The following is a 21189-nucleotide window of genomic DNA, read 5'->3' as shown; positions in this document are numbered from 1 at the left end:
CTGTTGGAACCAAGACGAGTGAGGTTTATATATCTGTGGAGTGTCCAGGGTGGGAGAAAGAACTCATCTCCTTGAGGCAGGTGTGAATGTTGCAATTGCCCACCTTGTTTAGCATTAAATGGTCTTGCAGCTGGCTGCTTCCTGCCTGGGTGAATCCTTTGTTGGGAAGTGTTAGCTGGTTCTGATTGATCTATGTCTGGAATTCCCCTGCTTTTTGAGTGTTGTTATTTATTTATTGTCCTGATTTTAGAGTTTTTTAATACTGGTAGCCAAATTTTGTTCATTTTCATGGTCCCCCCCCCCCCCTTTCTGTTGAAATGTCCACATGCTTGTGAATTTCAATGGCTTCAATGTGTAGTCTGGCATGGTAAGAGTTAAGAGTGGCCCACGTTTCTGTGTTTTCAACCAACCAGGTTGAGAATGATTTATTGGACTGACAATGGACTGACCTGAATTATGACCCGAACTTGCATAATTTTAATTGGATGTTTTTATATGTGATATTTTAATTATTATTTTAAATGTAAATTGTTATTATAACTGTCTTGTTTGGGCATCTAATGGTTATAATAATAAATAAACATGGCCATACAGCCTGGAAAACTCACAGCAGCTCAGTGATTCCAGCCATGAAAGCCTTCAACACGCCTACATTGATTCTGCAGTCACAAATAACAACTTCTTCTTACATGCATTCAGCTAACTGTAACACTACTAGGTCAATATCAGGGTCACATTCCTTTTTCTTCAGCAGTATGCAGATCAAAATAGGCACTAACTGCACAAAATATTAATGTAGGAATTATCACACTAATTTTCATAACTTCCTAAATTAAACAAAATTCCTCTTACCGAAATCCAATTTTTTCAAGACGAGATTCTGTAAGGTGAGGCAAACATGAACCAGTGATATCGTTTTCTAAGAGGTAAAGAAAACAACAGTTAGTTCCCTACACCTATATGTTTCTGAAATTCTTGGTATTTCAAGAATCATGCAAATTTTACAATAAAAATGTATGAAATATTAGGCTACTATCTATCTATTTTGTATCTATAACCTGCACACAAACTATATTCTGCAGAATTTTCCAAATCAGCATATTACAATTGCAAATACTGCTGTTGGAGATTTTAATCTTGATAAATTTGGGCAACTGTTGGCCAATCATGATGGAAATAAAATACTGAAAAATAAAACAGTAGTTTCTGCACGCATAGGCAACTCCCACCCTGCACAAAATCATACTCAGTTGGGAAAAATGCGTTTTTAAACCCAAAGCAATGTAACACTGAACCTCAAGAATACACAGAGCACCTCAACTATCCACATTGAGTGCTATAATACAAGAAAGAGGTTTATAAATGCCAGAGATATGGAAAGAAAGGAATCATGTTGCTTAAGCCTCAAACACAGCAGTTCTCAACCTGGGGGTCGCGACCCCCCGGGGGGTCGTTTGTGGAAAGTACTGCAATACCCACATGTCTGAATGTATTTTCCCCAAACCTCTTCAGTGCCTTTTTTTTTTTTTTTTGGTGCAGGATCAGTGAAGCTTTGCGTTGCTCAAGAGCCATATTTGGTTATATTAGCATGACAATGGATCCGAAGAACATCAAGAAAAGAAGATATACTGAGGACTTTTTGAAGTTCGCACTGATGTTGGCGCAAAGACTGCCCCAAGAATTTCTGATTTGGTGAGAAAGAAGCAAGCACAACTTTCGCACTGATGTTTTGCAGCGTCCTGCTGCAAAATGTAGCAATGTGGTTTCCTGTTGTTATATTACTAGGTTACAATGTGAGTTGTATGTTGTATGTATGTTAAATCTATTTGCTGTTATATTGAGACTGTTACCTATGCTATGACATGCTTCTAATCTAAATTTCATTTATTTGTAATTAGAAATAAATATTTCACAATATAAAATGACATATTGGTTTTGTGATTAATCACTATGGTTTATGTTCACTTTGTAACAATGAAAATACACCCACATAACCGATATTTATATTGCGATTCTTAACAGTAGCAAATTAACAGTTACAAAGTAGCAACATATATAATTTTATGGTTGGGGGTCACCACAACATGAGGAACTGTATTAAGCGGTCACGGCATTAGAAAGGTTGAGAACCACTGCTCTAACAAGAATAAGCATCTTATTAGGGGAAGAATGAGTGATATCACAGAGTTGGAAGAGACATTCACTCCAAGACTCTACCATGGAGGAAAAGCACAATCAAAGCACCCTCAACTGATGGCTATGCAGCCTCTTTTTAGAAGCCTCAGAGAAGGAGCCTCCACCACTCTCTGAAGCAGTGATTTCCACTGCTGAACAGTTCTTATGGTCAGGAGGTTCTTCCTAATGTTCAGGTGGAATCTCCTTTCCTGTAGTTTGAACCCATTGCTTTGAGTCTCCAGGACAATAGAAAACAAACCTGGTCCTCCTCCTTTATGACATCCTTTCAAAAAATTATACATGGCTATCATGTCTCCTCTCAACCTTCTCTTCTGCAGCGTAAACATACTCGGCTTTTTAAGTCACCTCTCAGAGGGTATGGCTTCCAGACCTTTGATAATTTGCCCCTCTGTACTACAGAAGGCTACTTCAAACGGAAATTTCAGGAAGCATCCTTTCTTTATTCCTCACTTCTTTAATCTCTGAACAGTGCTAGAAGGCTCCCATATAAAATACCTACAGTTCAAACAGGATTATTCTTCACAAAATTCTTCACATGCATCCTAGACCCCTGCATATCCTGGCTTTTAAAGGAAGCCAGAGGGGGATTGGCTGGATGGTGAAGGTGGCGGTTAATTCCTCCCTTTGAGAAGGCAATATTCCAGCCAGCTTAAAATAAAAAAAAGCTGTAATAAAATTGTGGTTGAAAAAATCATCATTGGACCCCACTCAATTTGTCAACTATAGGCCTGTTTCCAATGTTCTCTTTTTGGGCAAAGTCCTGGAATGTGTGGTGGCCTCACAACTCCAGGTACTCTTGGAAGACAGGGATTATCTGGATCCGGCTCAGTCTGGCTTTAGGCCGGGTCATAGAACCGAGAACTACACAGGGGGAGTGAGTCCCTGTTGGTTCTCCTGGACCTCTCAGCGGCCTTCGATACCATTGACCAGGGTATCCTTCTGGGACGCCTCGCAGGAATGAGCCTTGGAGGTACTGTTCTGCAGTGGCTCCAGTCCTTCCAAGAGGGTCATTCCCAGAAGGTGTTATTGGGACACACCTATTCAACCCCACAACCATTGTCTTGTGGAGTTCCTCAGGGCTCAACACTGTCTCCCATGTTGTTTAACATTTACATGAAGCCGTTGGGGGAGATCATCTGGAGTTTCAGGGTGCGGTGTCACCTGTACTCAGATGACGTCCAACTCTGTCACTCCTTCCCACCTGCTACTAAGGAGGCCGTTCAGGTCCTGAACCGGTGCTTGGTCCTGTGACGGTCTGAATGAGGGCTAACAAATTGAAACTGAATCCAGACAAGACAGAGGCACTCCTGGTCAGTCGCAAGGCCAAACAGGGCATAGGGTTACAGCCTATGTCGGACAGGGTTACACTCCCCCTGAAGACGCAGGTTCACAGTTTGGGCGTGATCCTGGACTCATTGCTGAGCCTGGAATCCCAGGTCTCAGCAGTGACCAGGGGAGAGGGCATCGAATTGCGCCAACTGTAAGCTGCCTTAAGTTGCCTTTGGGCTGAGAAAGGCGGTAAATAAATAAATAAAATGAGTCTAACCCAGGGGTCCTCAAACTTTTAAAACAGAGGGCCAGGTCACAGTCCCTCAAACTGTCGGAGGGCCGGATTATAAGTTAAAGAAAACATGAATGAATTCTTATGCACACTGCACATATCTTATTTGTAGTGCAAAAGAAACTTTAAAACAATACAATAATTAAAATGAAGAACAATTTTAACAAATATAAACTTATTAGTATTTCAATGGGAAGTGTGGGCCTGCTTTCAGCTGATGAGATAGGATTGTTGTTGTTGTTATTGTGTGCTTTCAAATAGTATCAGATTTAGGTTGACCCTGAGTGAGGGCCGGATAAATGACCTTGGAGGGCCGCATCCGGCCCCCGGGCCTTAGTTTGAAGACCCCTGGTCTAACCCTTCAATCTAACTTCAAACCCACAAGAACCTAACAAATTTTTGAAGGACAGTTCACTGATCTATAGTTTTGAATTGGTTCTGATAAGATAAACATAGATTCAGATTTTTCTTACTCGCATTCTTTCTAATGCACACAGGACAGCAAACTGACCTCTGTCTGAACTGACAACACGGCGAAATATGCCAACACCAAAAAGCAAATAGAGACATGTACATTTCATCACTTGTCATACCTTTAAGCCTTTATCTAACAAAGCAAGACATAATGGCATTCCCAGCACAGGACTTCATTCTCAGATTATTTCTCTATGTTGCACATGTCAATTTTCTTGACACAGATCACAAAATTATATTCTTGATCTAAACCTCAAAACAAAGGGCTATCTACGTACAACTGACAACATCAACAATCCTTTTGTGCAGTTCTCTCTCCCAAATACGCCTTTTCTCAGTTATCTTGTCTTAAGTAAAGACTGATCTGGTTAATTAATGCAACACAGTCCTCTATCATGTAATCTACAAGAATTATCTCACAATCTACTAATGTATTTGATGTATATATACAAATTAATACTTCAGATTATAGGTATAATCTTTCTTCAGTGGGACTAAAGATGGCTAATAAGTACCATATTTGGATGGCAAGTGTTTCAGTAATTTATGAAAAGCAGTATATGATTACTGAGTAGAGAATTTTGTGTGTGTGTCAGGAGCAACTTGAGAAACTGCAAGTCGCTTCTGATGTGAGAGAACTGGCTCCAGGAGACATGATGAAGGTCATGTCACTATGTGAGAGGAAGACATAATGAGGGAGCAGGCTTGTTTTCGACTGCCCTGGAGACTAAGCACCAGGACTGTGGCGCAGCTGGCTGGGAGTCAGCTGCATTAAGATCACTACTCACTGAAAGGTCATGAGTTTGAAGCCAGCCCTGCTTCGTAGATGGTCCATGAGGTGTCTTCCAACTCTGATACTAAGAAGGTTTTCAATATCATGCCAGGGGCTAATGTGGTTTTTAGCTCTGACTATGTTGTTATGGAATTTCACTGATTTCACAGGAAGTCACAGGGAGGAAGGAGCAAGCTTGTTTTCTGCTTCCCTGGAAACTAGGATGCAAAACAATGGCTTCAAACTACAAGAAAGGAGATTCCATCTGAACATGAGGAAGAACTTCCTGACTATGAGAGCCGTTCAGCAGTGGAACTCTCTGCCTCGGAATGTGGTGGAGGCTCTCTCTAGGGAAACTTTTAAACAGAGGTGGATGGCCATCTATCAGGGTTGCTTTGAATGCAATATTCCTGCTTCTTGGCGGGGGGTTGGACTGGATGACCCATGAGGTCCCTTCCAACTCTATGATTTTTAAAATGCCAGTGACATTTAATTCTGTTTTAATGTGATCTGTAGATTTCAAACCAGGTATGGGCCAACTTGGGCCAAACAACTGGAGGGCCCAAGTTGGCCCATGAATGAGCTGCCTTAACCTGCTAATTTGCATATGGTTTCTGATTGGCCAGCCTCAACATTCTAACACATTGAAGCGGCTGAGGGGGAAGAGGAAGGGGCCTGAGGCTATTAGGAATGGTGGGAGTTGACGTCCAAAACACCTGGAGAGAAGGCCCAAGTTGGCCCATGCCTGGAGTGACCGGCATCTCCGCCCTCCTTGAGAGTTCTGCTCCCGCTCGGCATCACTGCCCCACAGGCTCCCCACTCCTCACCTCGGAGCCTTCTCAGCTGCTCCGCGTCGCCGAGGCCCCTGGCGCGAAGGAAGGCACACAGCTGCGCCGAGTCCCACTCCCGCGGGCGGAGGGGGCTCGGAAGCCTCCCGGGAACCGCCGAGACGCGCTTCTCCGGCGTACGCAGGTCTTGGTCTTCGGACGGGCTAGAGGGGCAGGCTCGTTTCGGCGCCGCATCCTTGTCGTTACGGTAATCCATCGCCACCCGGGCCGGGATGCACAGCAGCCACCGCGCCGCCTCCTTCCACGCCGACGGCTCGAGGGCGACTGAGGCGGGCCAGCCGCGAGCCAGAGGCCACCCGGCGGGAAACGGCATCACGTGACGGCGGTCCTCCACTCAGGGCCGCGCAAAGGGGGCGGCCAGCCAATCAGCTTCGCCGCTGCTCTGAGGGACGCCCGTTCCCTCTTCAAACTAATGGGTCTCTGGCTGGCTGCTGCCTCTGAGTGGTCCCTCTGCGCCTCCTCAGCCTGAGGCCACGTTGCCTCGCTTCTCTTTCCTTCAAAGACATGGACACAATTTACCATAAGGACTGAGGGCCCTTCCACACAGCCCAGAATAGCAATCCCACAATATCTGCTTTGAACTGGGTTATCTGAGTCCACACCCAGATAAAGTGGCATTTTCTGCCTTGATATTCTGGAATATAGGGCTGTGTGGAAGGGCCACACTGCCATATATTCCAGTTCAAATGTGGGATTTTATTCATCTGTGTGAAAGGGGCTCGAGAGATTGGATACAACCACATCAAAACAAACATACCACAATTTGTGCCACACAAAAGTTTCATATAAATAAATATTGTCCTAGTCGTGCATGCTGGACATGTAAACTGAGGCAACATATACACTGCCACATAATTGAACAGCATTATATTGTAGTGTAGACTCACTCATGTAATGCAGTCCAACCGCCTTATATGGCAGTGTAGATCGGGCATGGTGAAGGGATTGGTTTCTCTTTTTCCCGTAAATTGAATTTGGCTATTTGTATTCCCTTAAAATAAAATGGCTGGGGTAAAATTTGCTGGAAGAAACATTCACAACCTTAGATATGCAGATGACACCACTTTGATGGCCAAAAGCGAGGAGGAGCTGAGGAGCCTTCTAACCAAGGTGAAAGAAGAAAGCGCAAAAGCTGGGTTGCAGCTAAACATTACAAAAAACCAAGATTATGGCAACCAGACTGACAAATAGAGGGAGAAAACGTGGAGGCAGTGACAGACTTTGTATTTCTAGGTGCAAGGATTACTGCAGATGCAGACTGCAGCCAGGAAATCGGGAGACGCTTCCTTTTTGGGAGGAGAGCAATGTCCAGTCTCGATAAAATAGTAAAGAGTTGAGGCATCACACTGGCAACAAAGATCCGCATAGTAAAAGCAATGGTATTCCCCATAGTCACCTACAGATGTGAGAGCTGGACCATAGGGAAGGCTGAGTGAAGTAAGATAGATGCTTTTGAACTGTAGGAGGAAAGTGCTGAGAGTGCCTTGGACCGCCAGAAGATCCAACCAGTCCATACTTCAAGAAATAAACCCTGACTGCTCATTGGAGGGAAGGATAGTAGAGGCAAAGATGAAGTATTTTGGCCACATAATGAGAAGACAGGAAAGCTTAGAGAAGTCAATGATGCTGAGGAAAATGGAAGGAAAAAGGAAGAGGGGTTGACCAAGGGCAAGATGGATGGATGGATCCTTGAAGTGACTGGCTTGACTCTGAAGGAGCTGTGGGTGGTGACGGCCAACAGGGAGCTCTGGCGTGGGCTGGTCCATGAGGTCACAGAGTCAGAAGCAACTGAATGAAAGAACAACCACCCTTCAAAGAAATGGACACAACCATTAGGACGGAAACACTGAGGTACCTTCCACACAGCTTAATAAAACCCTACATTATCTGCTTTGAACTGGAATATACAGCAATATGTGGACTCCGATAATCCAGTTCAAAGCAGATCTTGTGGGATTTTCTGCCTTATAGGATATAGGGCTGTGTATAAGGGCTCTGAGGCTGCATCTACACTGCCCTATATCCCAGGATTGGATCCCAGATTATCTGTTTTGAACTGGATTATATGAGAGCCCTTCCACACAGCCTATATCTCAGAACAGAGGCAGAAAATCCCACAATATCTGCTTTGAACTGGGTTATCTGAGTCCACACTCAGGTCATGTGGGATTATCTGCCTTGATATTCAGGGATATAGGGCTGTGTGAAAGGACCCTGGGTTAACTGGTGGCCCTTCCACACAGCCATATATTCAATTTAAAAACAGATGAGGTATTTTATTCAGCTGTGTGGAAAATAAGTAGTGGTTGTGTGTCTTCAAGGTGAAATACCATGAGGTTTTATTGCCACGACTTCGGGCCCTTCCACACAGCCCTATATCCCAGAATATCAAGGCAAAAAATCCCACAATATCTGTTTAAACCATTCAGATAATGTGGGATTTTCTGCCTTGATATTTGGGGTTATAGGGCTGTGTGGAAGGGCCCTCCGTTGTTATCAGTTAAGATGGCCTGGAGGGATATCAGAGCAGGCAGAGGTTGCTTTCCTTCCATGTGGACAACAAGAAGAATAAAAGAGCCATCAAATCCAGGCAATAAACGTTCAACTCCATTAGCAACAGAAAAAAAGCAGATTCCTTTGAGAGCAATGCTGTTTTTGTCATGAGAAAGGCAGTCCTGCCCTTTTCTTAGGCAGAAAACCATACATTTCTGCATTGTTACAACTAGAAAAAACTTTTTAGTTTCTGTATAGGTTAAAAAACTATATTATTTATTTAATTACTTGATTTATTGGTCACCTTTTGGCCCAAAAGGGATACATCTTCAGGTTCTTAGTATTGCCCCCAAGTTTGTAAACACCTAGAGAAGCCAAAGGGGGTGACTATAGATTAAAAGATGATCCACGAGCCTCTTTTTCCTCCTTATTGTATTTATTGTGTGCCTTATCATTCTTCTCAAATGGCTCATTTTATTTATGTATTATTTATTTATTTACTTCATTTATATACCGCTTTTCTCAGCCCTTAGGCGACTCATTTTCCGCTCACTGAGGGGAAGTAGGACCAGGGAAAGGTATCTGCTATTAAGAGATAAACAAAGAAGAAACAAGGATGGATGGAAAAAGGGCAAAACCAGCTTTCCCCTTTGCCTCCAACTTCAGAGACTTACACTACTTCTACACTATGTAAAATCCTTCTACACTACTATGTAAAATCTGGATTATATGCTTTGAACTGGATTATATAACAGTGTAGACCAGGCATGGGCAAACTTTGGCTCTCCAGGTGTTTTGGGTTTCAGCTCCCACAATTCATTCTGGCTGTAGGAATTGTGGAAGTTGAAGTCCAAAACACCAGGAAGTCTGAAGTTTGCCCATGCCTGGTGTGGACTCATATAATCCAGTTCAAAGCAAACAATGTGGTTTATTTGCTTTGAGAATCTGGATTATATGGCAGTGTAGAAGGGTCCTTACTCTTTTGCTTACTGTTCTGCATTTCCCTCCAACCTCATTGCTTTCAATTTAGTACAATCTCTGCCCATTTAGTATAATGCATCTGATTAAATTAAACCTTATCCAAAATAGTTTATGTCCAAATAAAAAAATATTTATTTTATTTATAAACTACCTATCATTTCCAAAGAATTTCAAGGCAGTATATACATTTAGAGAGAGAGAGAGAGAGAGAGAACAAGAACTACCAGGTCTCTCGAAATAATATCTATTTTTCCACAATTCCATTGTTCTTATATAATAAGAAATATAAATGTTTAGTTACAAAACCATTCAGTTAGCAAATTAACAACAGGATATCATATTGTAAAATTGAGGTAGGCCAAATTAAATAGTTTGTTTTATTGAACCAATTAGTTAAGCCATTCTATGCTCAATCATATTATTATTCCACAGGAACTTACTCAGTAATATAACATGCTGGGTCTTCCATTCATCTCTGCAAATGCAGAAAGACATATGAGACTTGTTAATATATATTTGATGAGAACCCCCTACATTTAACCTTGTATTTGTGGCCTGATTAACCTGTGAGGTAAGTGGGCTACAGGTGATAATTTACACTCTGGGGAAGCTAACAGTTAGAATAGGCTCCTACTTTTAAATCAGAAACAAGATTCTAGTTAGTTTTTCAGTAAGTTTTTTTTTTAGTTAGCTGTATAGCTAATTAATTCTTTTTCCAGTGCAAGTATTTTAGCCAGTATTGTGGGGAGGTATCAATGAATGCATCTACACTGCAAAATCAATGCAGTTAAACACTCCTTAAATTATCATGGGATCTGTAGTTTGGTGAGACACAGCAGCTTTTGGCAGGGAAGGGTAAAAACTACAATTTCCAGTACATTGTAGATCAGGCATGGACAGACTTCTGCCCTCCAGGTTTTGGACTGCAACTCCCACAATTCCTAACAGCCTTGGGCTTAAGCGTCTGAAGGGGAAAAGGAAAGGGCCCGAGACAGTTAGGAATTGTGGGAGTCAAAGTCCAAAACATCTGGAGGGCTGAAGTTTGCCTATTCCTGGTGTAGATGCACCCTGTGTGTATATCATGTTCCTTATAAAATATCATCAAAATAGTTTATTGTATGGGCCCAAGGCCATGACAAAAAGCACCTGAACACAATAGTACCAAAGATGCTAGGCAGTATATTGCATTAGCAACTCTGATTACAGTAGGGTCTCCAATTCCCCTCCACAATTTGTATTTTGGATACTGGCAAACTCCTGTCCAGAAGCACAAACTACTGCAGATTAAGAAGTCATTTAAAGAGAGATTTGATTGCAGCACACAATTGTTATCACTGAAAGCATTTGATACACAGCGTATTTAAGCTTTATGCAGTTTAAAGCATGTTTATGGCCTTTCCTCCCACTTGTCCTGAGAGCAAAACATTCACTCTTGGTCATAGACTCTGTATCTGGTGTAGTTAAGACACCTGAACAGCTCCATGCCATGAGTTGACAGCCAAGGCTGAGGAATTAAAGAAGAGTGGAAACATCTGGAGTTCTGTGTGGGAAAGAACCTCATAAGGCAAACTGGTTCAGGCTGGAAGACTTGGAGGCTGTACAAATTAATATTTGGGAGTTGAGGGGGTGGACCTTTTGGCGGGCATTGAATTGGGAACATGGCCACATATTTTCTTCATTTGTAACTAGGATTAAAGAAATTTCAAAGATTTCCTTGTGAGTAACTCTATGATCAAGGTTCTGCAGTCATCACACTTTTCCCAGCTCACACCCCTTCTCCTTCCCATCACTCACTGGAATGACTTTGAAGCAGGCTTTGCCAAGCTCAGCTGTCCTTTAGCTTCAACTTCCGTGTAATAATCTAGCACAATTGCAGTAGATAACAGCATAATCAGAAGCATTGCAGGTCCCATCATTCTGATGTAAAACTCTTAGCAGGATTTGTACATTTTGACAACATTGTCCTCTATTTAAAAATGCAGAAATTTTCTCCCTTTCTTTTGCATCTCTTTTGTCTGTTATCAGCAGAACTGATTTATACACTAATTCAAGGTAAGGAATCTAGGGAACCCCTGTAATAAAGTATTAAACACTAAACAGACAGCAGTTTATTCTTTTTGATCTGTAAGTATCACTGTAAATAATTATTTATTATTCGTTTTGGCCCTCACTGGTAGGTTGCAAAATTCTAACAGCAGGACAATGTTTACCACCAAAGTAGTTTGTTGCTCATGTCCCCTTTCAGCTTCTGCCAAGTATTTAAAAAGAGTTTTTAGTCACAGATATTATTTTTAGGAGAGAATGCACATGTGGGTGAAGGGTGTCATCTCTTACAAACATTTTAACTTTTGTGTGCTTTTATGTGTATGTGGCCTACATAGAGACCACAATTTCCGTTAGTGATAGAAGCAGGGCTTCCTTGATCACATGTCCAATATACGTGTTTACTGTGCCTCGATTTGTGGTCTTGACATTTTAAAGTGCCAAGCATCCAGATTCTGTGTCTTGGACACTCATAGAAGTGAACACAGTCCAATAATGTGCTCTTTGCCTACCCTCCTCTATTCAGACATGTAATTACTGTTCAAGGTTTGACTATTTCTAGTCCCACAAAGTTGAAGGGAGCCTCTGAGTTGTGCCAACTAATGGGCAAATCTGTCATTTTTTGCTCTAGTGCCTGCCTCACAATCAATGATAATTTAAGACATTTGTCGATTATTGAACTGATGTTGTATTTTGCATTCATTATCCAGAATCCCGCTTCTTGCACTGCTCCCCGGTAGTATCCGACTTGAAGTTTAGCTCTTTCATGGTAGTGCCATATGAGCAGAGTAGTAATGAGATGTCTCCCAGGACTGATGAGTGGATTATGTTCACATTGACTAAGATCAGCACTATGTAGGCAGTTGCCAACTTTTAAGTGAGCCATCTTGAGAATATCTTCCTTCTATGCACTGAAGGGGATGGGGACAAAGGACACCTATTTAATTTGATTTAACTTGATTAATAAACAGCTTTAGTCTTTAGCATTAGAAGGAAATCTGCCTTAGTTTTAGTCTTAAGCCATGAGAAGACACACACAGGAAAGGGCTCACATAAACAGAACAAAGAAAACATACACCAAATGAGACAATGGACTATTACCTTCTTTAGAGATGCAAAGAATTCTGTGTGACCCAGGGAAGTCATACAAGCAGGCAATGGCAATAAAACCTTAGAGACAGCAGCCTTAGATGCAGGAATCAGAAATAGCATGTTGATGTATTTTTATTTTGATAAATTGAATTTGCTTTCCTGAACTGTTTTGATAAGCATTTGATCAAATGGTGTCATGTGCAGGATTAAACAAGATGAAAGGAAGAACAGGCGTGAGAACGAAGATGTTGTAAAGTGAATTGTACCTGCAAAACTATAAGAATCCTATGTGAAATGTCAGTCAGTGTGCCACCTTCCTTTCAGGACCGTCATCCACAGCTTATTTGCAAATAGTTTTTTTTCTGTCTCCTCTGCCTTCTACTTCCTTATTGAAAAACCAGAACTAGGGCGTTTCACAAGGTTTGCCTTCTTAAAAGGGGGCATTGTATCTGAGCCTCTTCATTATTTCTGATCTTGCCCAAATATGATTGATGTGGAACAATGGGAATGTTTTTTTATTTCCTTAAAGGTTAATCCACTGGGTGTGATCTGTTGCACAATAGAATATGATTCTTGTTAAACACCATGAAATGTTTACTGTTTGCAACAGTTAATCCACTGTATGTGATCTGTGCCACATGTAGCAATGGAGACAGTAGTCATAGGGATCTTTTGGCAACTGATACAAAGTGAATGAAGCCTGCTGCAGTTTTCAGGAGTATTGACCACTGAGGAAGAACTGAAATTGTGAACCCTTGGCTAACCTGTTTGTGTAATGGTGGTCCCCTCTGGAGCAAGGCTTTCATTAGTGTAGGTCTGTTGCTGAGGTGCACAATCTGTGGCCTTGGACTTCAGCTCCCAGAATTCCTGACCATTGAAAAAGCTGGCTACAGCTTCTGGGGGTTAAAGCCCCAAACACCTGGAGGACCACAGGTTGTGCACCACTGCTTTATTGGATGCTATTTTGTGAAGTTAGTATATGTGTTGAGTAAGCGGATTACTTTCTCTGATGTAGACAATGACTTTAGACCAAGATCTACATAAAAGTCTTTCTACAAACTGCCTTACATCCTGAATATACTTTCCCTTCTCCTCCTCATCGGCCTTACACATACCACTTCTGGCCACCTGCATTCAGTACTTCGCTACTTCTGTAGTGCCGTCTTTCTCACCGGAATATAGAAATCTTGGCTCAATCAAGATCAATGAGACCATTGTTCTGAGAAATAGAGGTTGCTTACCTGTAACCGTATTTCTTAGAGTGTCCATCTGCGAAATTCACACCTATGGGTTTTCCTTTGCACATGCGCAGAAATCCGGAACATTCTAAAGTTTAATGAAATTAAAAATGATTATTTATTAGGCTCCGCCCCTCTCCCCGCCCCCTCGGTATATATGCCGCTGCATGCGGCTGAGATCTAGTTCCCCAGCGCTAATCGCAGCTAGGTCTAGAGGCATGACAGAGGAGAGGAAGGGCAGGTTGTGTGAATTTCACAGATGGACACTCGAAGAAATACGGTTACAGGTAAGCAACCTCTATTTATTCTTCGTGTCCTCTGCGAAATCCACACCTATGGGTGAATAGCAAGCTACTGACCTGGAGGCAGGTCATGCCACGCAGGAAAAAAGGACAGCTCTGCCAAATGCAGCGTCTTTCTTCGCCTGAATGTCCAACTTGTAGTGGGAGGCAAACGTGGAGGGTGTAGACCACGTAGCTGCTCTGCAGATTTGATCCAGTGGGACTCCTCGAAGAAAGGCTTGAGATGTGGACACCGAGCGAGTCGAGTGAGCCACGATGTGAGAAGGAGGTTCCTTCTTTGCCAATTGGTAGGCTAGCCAGATCGTTGAAACAATCCAGGAGGCCAGTCCTTGTGAGGATACAGGATGGCCCAACATGTCTTTTCTGTATTTCAAAAATAGCTTAGGAGACTTCCTATAGGTGGAGGTCCTATGCAGGTAAAAAGAAAGAGCCCTCTTAACATCGAGGGAGTGTAATGCTACCTCCAACGGGGAGGATGGGTTGGGGAAAAAGGCCAGCAGGATAATATCCTGTGACATATGAAAATAAGAAACAACTTTGGGTAGAAACGTGACATCAGTCCGAAGGACTACCTTGTCCTCGTGGAACCTGATATAAGGAGGGTCGGAGCGGAGGGCCGTCAATTCACTCGACCGTCTGGCCGACGTGATGGCCACAAGGAATGCTGTCTTCCAAGACAAATGGGAAATGTCACTAGAGGCCATAGGTTCAAAGGGAGGTTTTGATAACTGGGATAACACTAGCTCTAGGCTCCACTGAGGCGAAGGGAGGGAAGTAGGAGGGTGGATATTTTTATAGCCCTTGAGAAACAATTGAATCAGGTGGTCTTGAAAAAGGGACGGCAAGCCGGATTTTTTGCGATAGGAAGAGATTGCTGCTATGTAGCATTTGACTGAGGAAAGGGAGAAGTTTTTGTTGGAGAGGTGCACTAGGAAGTCTAGTACCACCAGAATTGGTGCTGATAAGGGAGTGAATCCCGCTGCTTGTGTAAACTTCCCAAATGATGACCATTTATAATGATATGACTTCTTAGTGGTTGGTTTATGGGCCGCCAATAGTATTCGTGATACTTCCTCAGGGAGGTTCATTGCGGCCTGATCCTCCACGCCATGAGGGAGAGGGAGTGGAGATCTGGATGGAGGACTAGACCGTTCTCCACTGAGAGAAGGTCTGGGGTCGGATCGAGGCGGAGGAATTCTTTGTTGGAGATATGGAGCAGGGGAGCAAACCAGTGTTGGCGTGGCCACGAGGGGGTGACCAGGATGCAGTCTGTGTTGTCCTGAATTATTTTGGCTATGACGGGGGATAGGAGAGGAAGTGGTGGAAAGAGGTAGAGTAGGCCTGGGGACCACTGGAACAGGAAGGCGTCCCCGAGACAACCTGGGGATGCGCGAGGGCGGAGCCTTGCGCAGTAGAGAGGGCAATGAGTGTTCACGGGGGATGCAAACAGGTCTGTCCTGGGGATGCCCCACTTGCGGGTGAGAGTCTTGAAGTGTGTGTGATGTAGTTGCCACTCGTGATTGTTTTTTGAGGATCTGCTTAGAGAGTCCGCTAGTGTGTTGTCCTGGCCTGGTAGATGGATAGCAGTGAGAAGGACATTCCTCCAATTGCACCATGCCCAAATCCGTGTTGATATGGCTAATAGTGTCTGAGAGCGGGTTCCCCCTTGTTTGTTGATATAATATTTGACAGCGGTGTTGTCTGTTACAATTTGGACTTTGCGGTTCGAGATGATGCGGACAAAGGCTCTGAGGGCCTTTTCTACTGCCATCATCTCGAGCGCGTTGATGTGGAATTGGTGGTCTTGGGGAGACCAATGGCCGCTCACTTTGAACCCTTTGAGGTGTGCTCCCCAACCTGAGTTGGAGGCATCGGTCGTGAGGGACATGGAAGGATGGGGTTGTATGAAAGACATCCCTGATTGAACATTGTAATGCTTTGTCCACCATGAGAGGGAGTGAAGGACGGGGTGTGGCGGATATAGAATACGAGATTGAGGTTCCCGGAGGGGGTCGAATGACCTGATGAACCAGCTTTGTAGCGGCCTCATCTTTAGACGGGCGAATGGGGTGACATTTGTGGTAGATGACATGTGGCCAAGGATAGATTGGATAGCCCAAGCCGAGGATCTCCGGGAGTGCTGGAGGGTTCGGATTGTTTGCTGAAGTTTGAGGAAGCGGTCTTCTGGGAGGAAGGCTTTCTGGAGAGTGGAGTCTATCACGGCTCCTATGAACTGGATTCGTTGTGTCGGGGTGAGATGGGATTTTTCCTGGTTTACAACCAGACCCAAGTCCTGCAAAAGAGACAAGGTGTAATGAATATCGTTGCGTAGTTGCGTTCTCGAAATAGAGCAAAATAACCAGTCATCCAGGTACTGAAAAACCATGATGCCTTGTTGGCGGAGGTGTGCAGCTATGACAGACATGCATTTTGTGAACACTCTGGGTGCCGTGGACAAGCCAAATGCGAGAGAATTGAAGGAGAAGTGGTTGTCTTGCACCGCAAAGGTCAGGATCCTGCGGTGGGCCTCCCTAATTGAGATGTGGAAGTAGGTGTCTCGTAGGTCCACTGTTGCCAACCACGATCGTGGTGGAATGAAAGGGAGTATGTTAGGAAGTGTAACCATGCGAAATTTGCGCGGTGTAATGAAAGTCTTGAGTCTGCGTAGATCCAGGATGGGGCGTAGACCCCCATCTCTTCTGTCTATCAGGAAATATCGAGGAAGAAGCAACTGCTGGCATTCTGTGAAGGGTTAGGAGATATGGCGCCCTTTTGAAGGAGAGAATGTACTTCCTCCCAGATCTCCTGGTAGGGTTGAGTGAGGAGGATTTTACCCACAGGTGGGTAAGAGTCGAATTCTATTGCGTATCCCCTTTTGACTATGTCCAGGACCCAGGCATCTGTAGTGATAGACTGCCATGTTGGAAGAAAGGGTTGTAGTCTGTTTAGGTATGTAAGTGGTTGTGTATGTATGGAGGGATGAGCGGTAATGGATACTGGTGTGCTAAAAACGACATTTGTTGTTATTGGCAGGCCTGGTACCACGGTACTGACCTCTGAAGGGGAGCTGTGGTCGTCTTGGGAGTTGTAGACTGGGCGTAGGATCTTTGACGTCCCCTGTAGAAGGAGATATTGTAGGGTCTGTTGTAGTAGTGGGGGCGGTAGTAATATGAGCCCCACCGTTGGCGTTGGTGAGAATATGGTTGTTGGTCATATTTGAAGACCGTTTGTTTCATTTTATGAGAATGCTCAAGTTGTGAATCAGTTTCAGGATTGAAGAGTCCTGCCTCATCCATAGGAAGGTTTTCAATAAGGGTGCATTGTGATTGGGAGAGGATTGCAGCCCTTAGCCAGGCGTGGCGACGAAGGGCCACTGAGCCTGCAATGAGTTTCCCTGAAGTGTCAGCTGTGTTCCTTGCAAGGTCTTTTTGCAAAGATGCTAAAAGGAGGGCTTCTTGTTTAAAGGCCAGAGCCAGTGGCTGGTCGGCTGGAGGTAATAAGTCTAAATAAGGGGATATCTTGTTCCACAAAAAGGTTTGGTACACACTCATGTATACTCCATAGTGAGCCATGCGTGCAAACAGGCATGCTGAGGAGTAAATTTTTTTGGCCATAGAGTCAAGTTTTCTTCCCTCTTTGTCAGACGGGGAAGTCTGGTTTGTTTGTACAGGTTTTGGTTGAGCATCCGTTACAATAGAATTTGCTTTAGGCATTTTAGATAGCCATGAAGCGGAGGATAAATCAATACGGTATAAATTATCTGCTCTTTTGGGAGTTGCCGGGATCATAGCTGGGGCAACTCCGGTATTTTTCAAAATCTTTAGTAGAAAAGGTAAGGTGGGCAACACAGTGGATGCAGGTTGTTGTTGTTCAGTAGAAGTGAAGCATGGGTCAACCACAGTGTCTGTGGGTTCAGGTGTAGCGAGATTCAAAGCCCTGGAAAGTCTTATCAGCAGGGCAGAAATTTTTTTTAACTCTTCCAAATTTTTAGGGGAAGGGTCAGAGTCTGGAAGAGGGTCATGGATAAGTGGAGTGTCATCAGTGGATTCAAGATCCACTGTGTGAGAGTCCTGGTGCTCCTGACTGAGGGGGTCTTGAAAAGGTTGGGGAGGGGCCAGTTCAGTTTGCTCTTCTGGAGGATGGGAGAGTGTAGCTGTTGGGGGTGCATGTGGGGGTTGTGGATAACTGAACTGGGGTGGATAATGGGTACTGTAGTCTTTGGGATGGTTAGGGGGGGTGGATAGTAGAAGGGATATACTGGATAGGGAGGAGGAGGGGGATAGAGATGGTAAGGGTAATCCTGGGGAGCATAAGGGTGGTACTGCTCAGGAGGGTGAATTCTAGCCCTCTTGGAAGGGTGGGGGTTAGGAGGGGGTTGAGGGGAAGGAGAAGGAGAACGGCGGCGGCGGCGTGGGGCCTGCGCCACAGAAACTTGCTGCCCTGAGGGAGGAGTTTCCCTCGGTACCGGGGAATCTGGTGGGCTGGGAGAAGGAGGGGGTGAAGCTTGGGAGGGAGGGAGGGAGGGGCGGAGGGGAAAGCTCCGCAGCCGGCTGGGCTTGCAAATCAAGCTGCGGATCCAGGAGCTCTAGAGGGGGAAGATAGGAGGGATCTTCCATGTGCAGCATGGGAGGGAGGGGCTCCTGGAGATGGAGGGCGGAACTGGAGAGGTGAGGCATCGGATCCAATATAGGGGGACTCAAGGGCTGTTCACCAGTGAGTTGCCGTCCCTTTTTTTGCTTGGAGGGTTTTTCTTTCGATTTTGCTGCCCTCGTGGTTTGTTTAGAGGGCTTTGATCTTTTCTTAGGCGGCTCCACTGAGGAAGTGCTTGTCTGGCCCGAGTCTCGCCTATCTCCAGCACGTGGAGAGGGAGGCTGAGGGGGCTCTTGAGCTGGGGAGGAGTGGGAGGGGGGAAGAGGCGCCTGGGGAGCCAAAGCGCGCTCATACAACAATGCCTTCAAACGGGCATCTCTGCCTTTACGGGCTCTAGATGTAAAACTCAAACATATCTCGCAGGATTGGAGATTGTGGGTTTCCCCCAAACAAAGTAAGCATTTGGAATGTTTATCAGCCTCAGGCAGGGTAGCCCCGCAGGCCGAGCAATTTTTGAAATAAGGAGAAGACATGCTAGCCTGAATTTTAAGAGTAGTCAGCCAGTCCGAGTCAGGGATGGAGAGGTTGAGCCAGAGAGAAACAGTCCTTGAGTCAAAAGCCGGTAAGTAGAGAGAAGAACGTTCCGAGATGCTGCCGGATTAGCGCGGAAGAAGGAACTAGATCTCAGCCGCATGCAGCGGCATATATACCGAGGGGGCGGGGAGAGGGGCGGAGCCTAATAAATAATCATTTTTAATTTCATTAAACTTTAGAATGTTCTGGATTTCTGCGCATGCGCAAAGGAAAACCCATAGGTGTGGATTTCGCAGAGGACACGAAGAATAAACCCCTTGACACTTTAGTCAAAGACTACCTTAATATTCCATGGCTTTTTGGAATAGTACAACTTGAAGCTAAGAAAGTTATAGAATTCTTCACCATCGTTATGAGATGGCTTGTGTCCTGAAAGATCATCATTTTTGTTGGACTTACTAAGAAGGAAGCAATGTTTAATAAGGTAGAAAACAACTAGAAAAGGGGAAGGCCACTTTACAGATGGATAGACTCAACGAGGCCACAGCTCTGAGTCTGTTGAGAAGAGATCTCACACTCATAGGGCTACCATATCTTGAAATCTACTTGACAGCAGTCAATAAACACATCTACAAGTTTTAGATTAGGTGTACTGTATCTACTTTGAACTACTTTTTAAATACATAAACAAATACAGAGTACTTGGGTATGCTGCTGTTGGCTATGGACATTCTTCAAAGATACTTACGGTTGGAAGAACTGCTAAAGTTGTCTAAGAATAAGGGAAGAAAGGCTGTATGGGTGAACTGGAAAATAGAGCAAATAGGCCTTAACAAAACCTGTATTAAAATTATTTACATAGTAGGCAGTGCAGGTACAAAAGTCATTTACCCATATTTCACACAGTGGTGAATTGCACTGTTAGTGAATTAACAAATAGGATACCAGTCTAGGTTTATTTCCGATTAATTTCTAATTATACATTGGCAGAAAGGAAGCTTAAACAATTAAAATAAGTCTTCTGATCATCTCATCCAAACATGCTTGTCATATTATTTCAATCTGATTATCCCTCAACTTTTGAGTACTCCCTGCCTTTTGGGTGAAATGCAAATTACGTTTCTCTTTTCTACTTTCGTTTCTCCAAAACTATATTTCAGTTTACTGGAAATGCTTAGAAAGTTCTGGCTGGCATCCATAGATCCACCCTTAGAGATTGTTTTCTTTCAACAGTGAATTACTATATAACCCACAGATTAACAGCACAAAGATTTATATTTTATAGCAGAACTGGGAAATTTAAGCATGGCTTGACAATAGCCCTACTTGAAGGAACTTTTAACTGAATGGATGCTTTATTTTTCCATTAGCTTGTTTTAAATTGTATTTTACGTTTTTGTATTTGTTATTCATTATGTGTTTAAAATTTATATTACACTTGCTCATATTTCACACTATGCTGAATGGTATTGTTGCTCCACATTAATTATGTTGATTCAGTCACACCTTTCCAGATTTACTCATGGTATGGTTGTAAGTCTAAAGTGGTGAGCTGGAGAGTAATGTATGTGGTTTTGAACCCACTGGAGGAAAAGTTGAATAGAAATGACATAAATGAATGTGAATATACCTAACTAGCATATGCAAGTTTTAATAAAATGTCTTCCATTGTTTGTTTTTCTTAGTAAATTATTTCCCCATTAAGTTATCTTGAAAAGCTTTTAAAAAAGCAAAGCATAGCTCTATTTTGTGATTGTTCTTTCTGATAAAATTAACTGTGATACCAGGAAATAGATTTTTCAATCTCTATGGTTGGGAAAATATCTAGCCTTTAGCATTACTAAATATAAGCTTGTGAGTGTTGAAATGGCTTGTTTTGTTACTGAGTGGAAGCCCGGAAAAAAAAAAAAAACCACTTTGAGGAATGAAATTTATTAACCCACGAAATTAATTCCTCACCCTCTTCTAGTACTTTCAGTTTTGTTTTTCTTGAATAGAATGGGGAAACTGAACAGAAACCTATTTTCTGTTGTTCTCCAACTTGGTCCAAGTCACTGAATAATTT

The 21189-nt window shown here is 43.5% G+C and overlaps 1 protein-coding gene across 4 annotated transcripts in view; it reads right to left on the bottom strand.

Moving 5' to 3' along the window:
• Positions 1-6164, bottom strand: part of LOC137097010 (deoxynucleoside triphosphate triphosphohydrolase SAMHD1-like) — a 38100-nt gene extending 31936 nt beyond the window's left edge. For 3 of the 4 annotated variants that reach the window (XR_010909906.1, XM_067468138.1, XM_067468139.1), the window contains exons 1-2: positions 5831-6124; positions 853-919 (exon numbers count right to left, since the gene is read on the bottom strand). Coding sequence is in view for 3 of the 4 variants with exons in the window: in XM_067468138.1 (XP_067324239.1) it covers positions 853-919; positions 5831-6047 (284 nt within the window). In the remaining variant the exon portion in view is untranslated. Of the gene's footprint in view, positions 1-852; positions 920-5830 lie in introns of all 4 variants that reach the window. The other variant, XM_067468137.1, reaches the window with a different exon arrangement.
• Positions 6165-21189: the final 15025 nt, after the last annotated feature.

This window comes from Anolis sagrei, chromosome 4 (genome assembly GCF_037176765.1).
Source record: "Anolis sagrei isolate rAnoSag1 chromosome 4, rAnoSag1.mat, whole genome shotgun sequence".
Lineage (NCBI taxonomy): Eukaryota > Metazoa > Chordata > Lepidosauria > Squamata > Dactyloidae > Anolis > Anolis sagrei.
The sequence above is the reverse complement of the archived record's forward strand: the minus strand, read 5'-3'. Positions and strand labels throughout refer to the sequence as shown.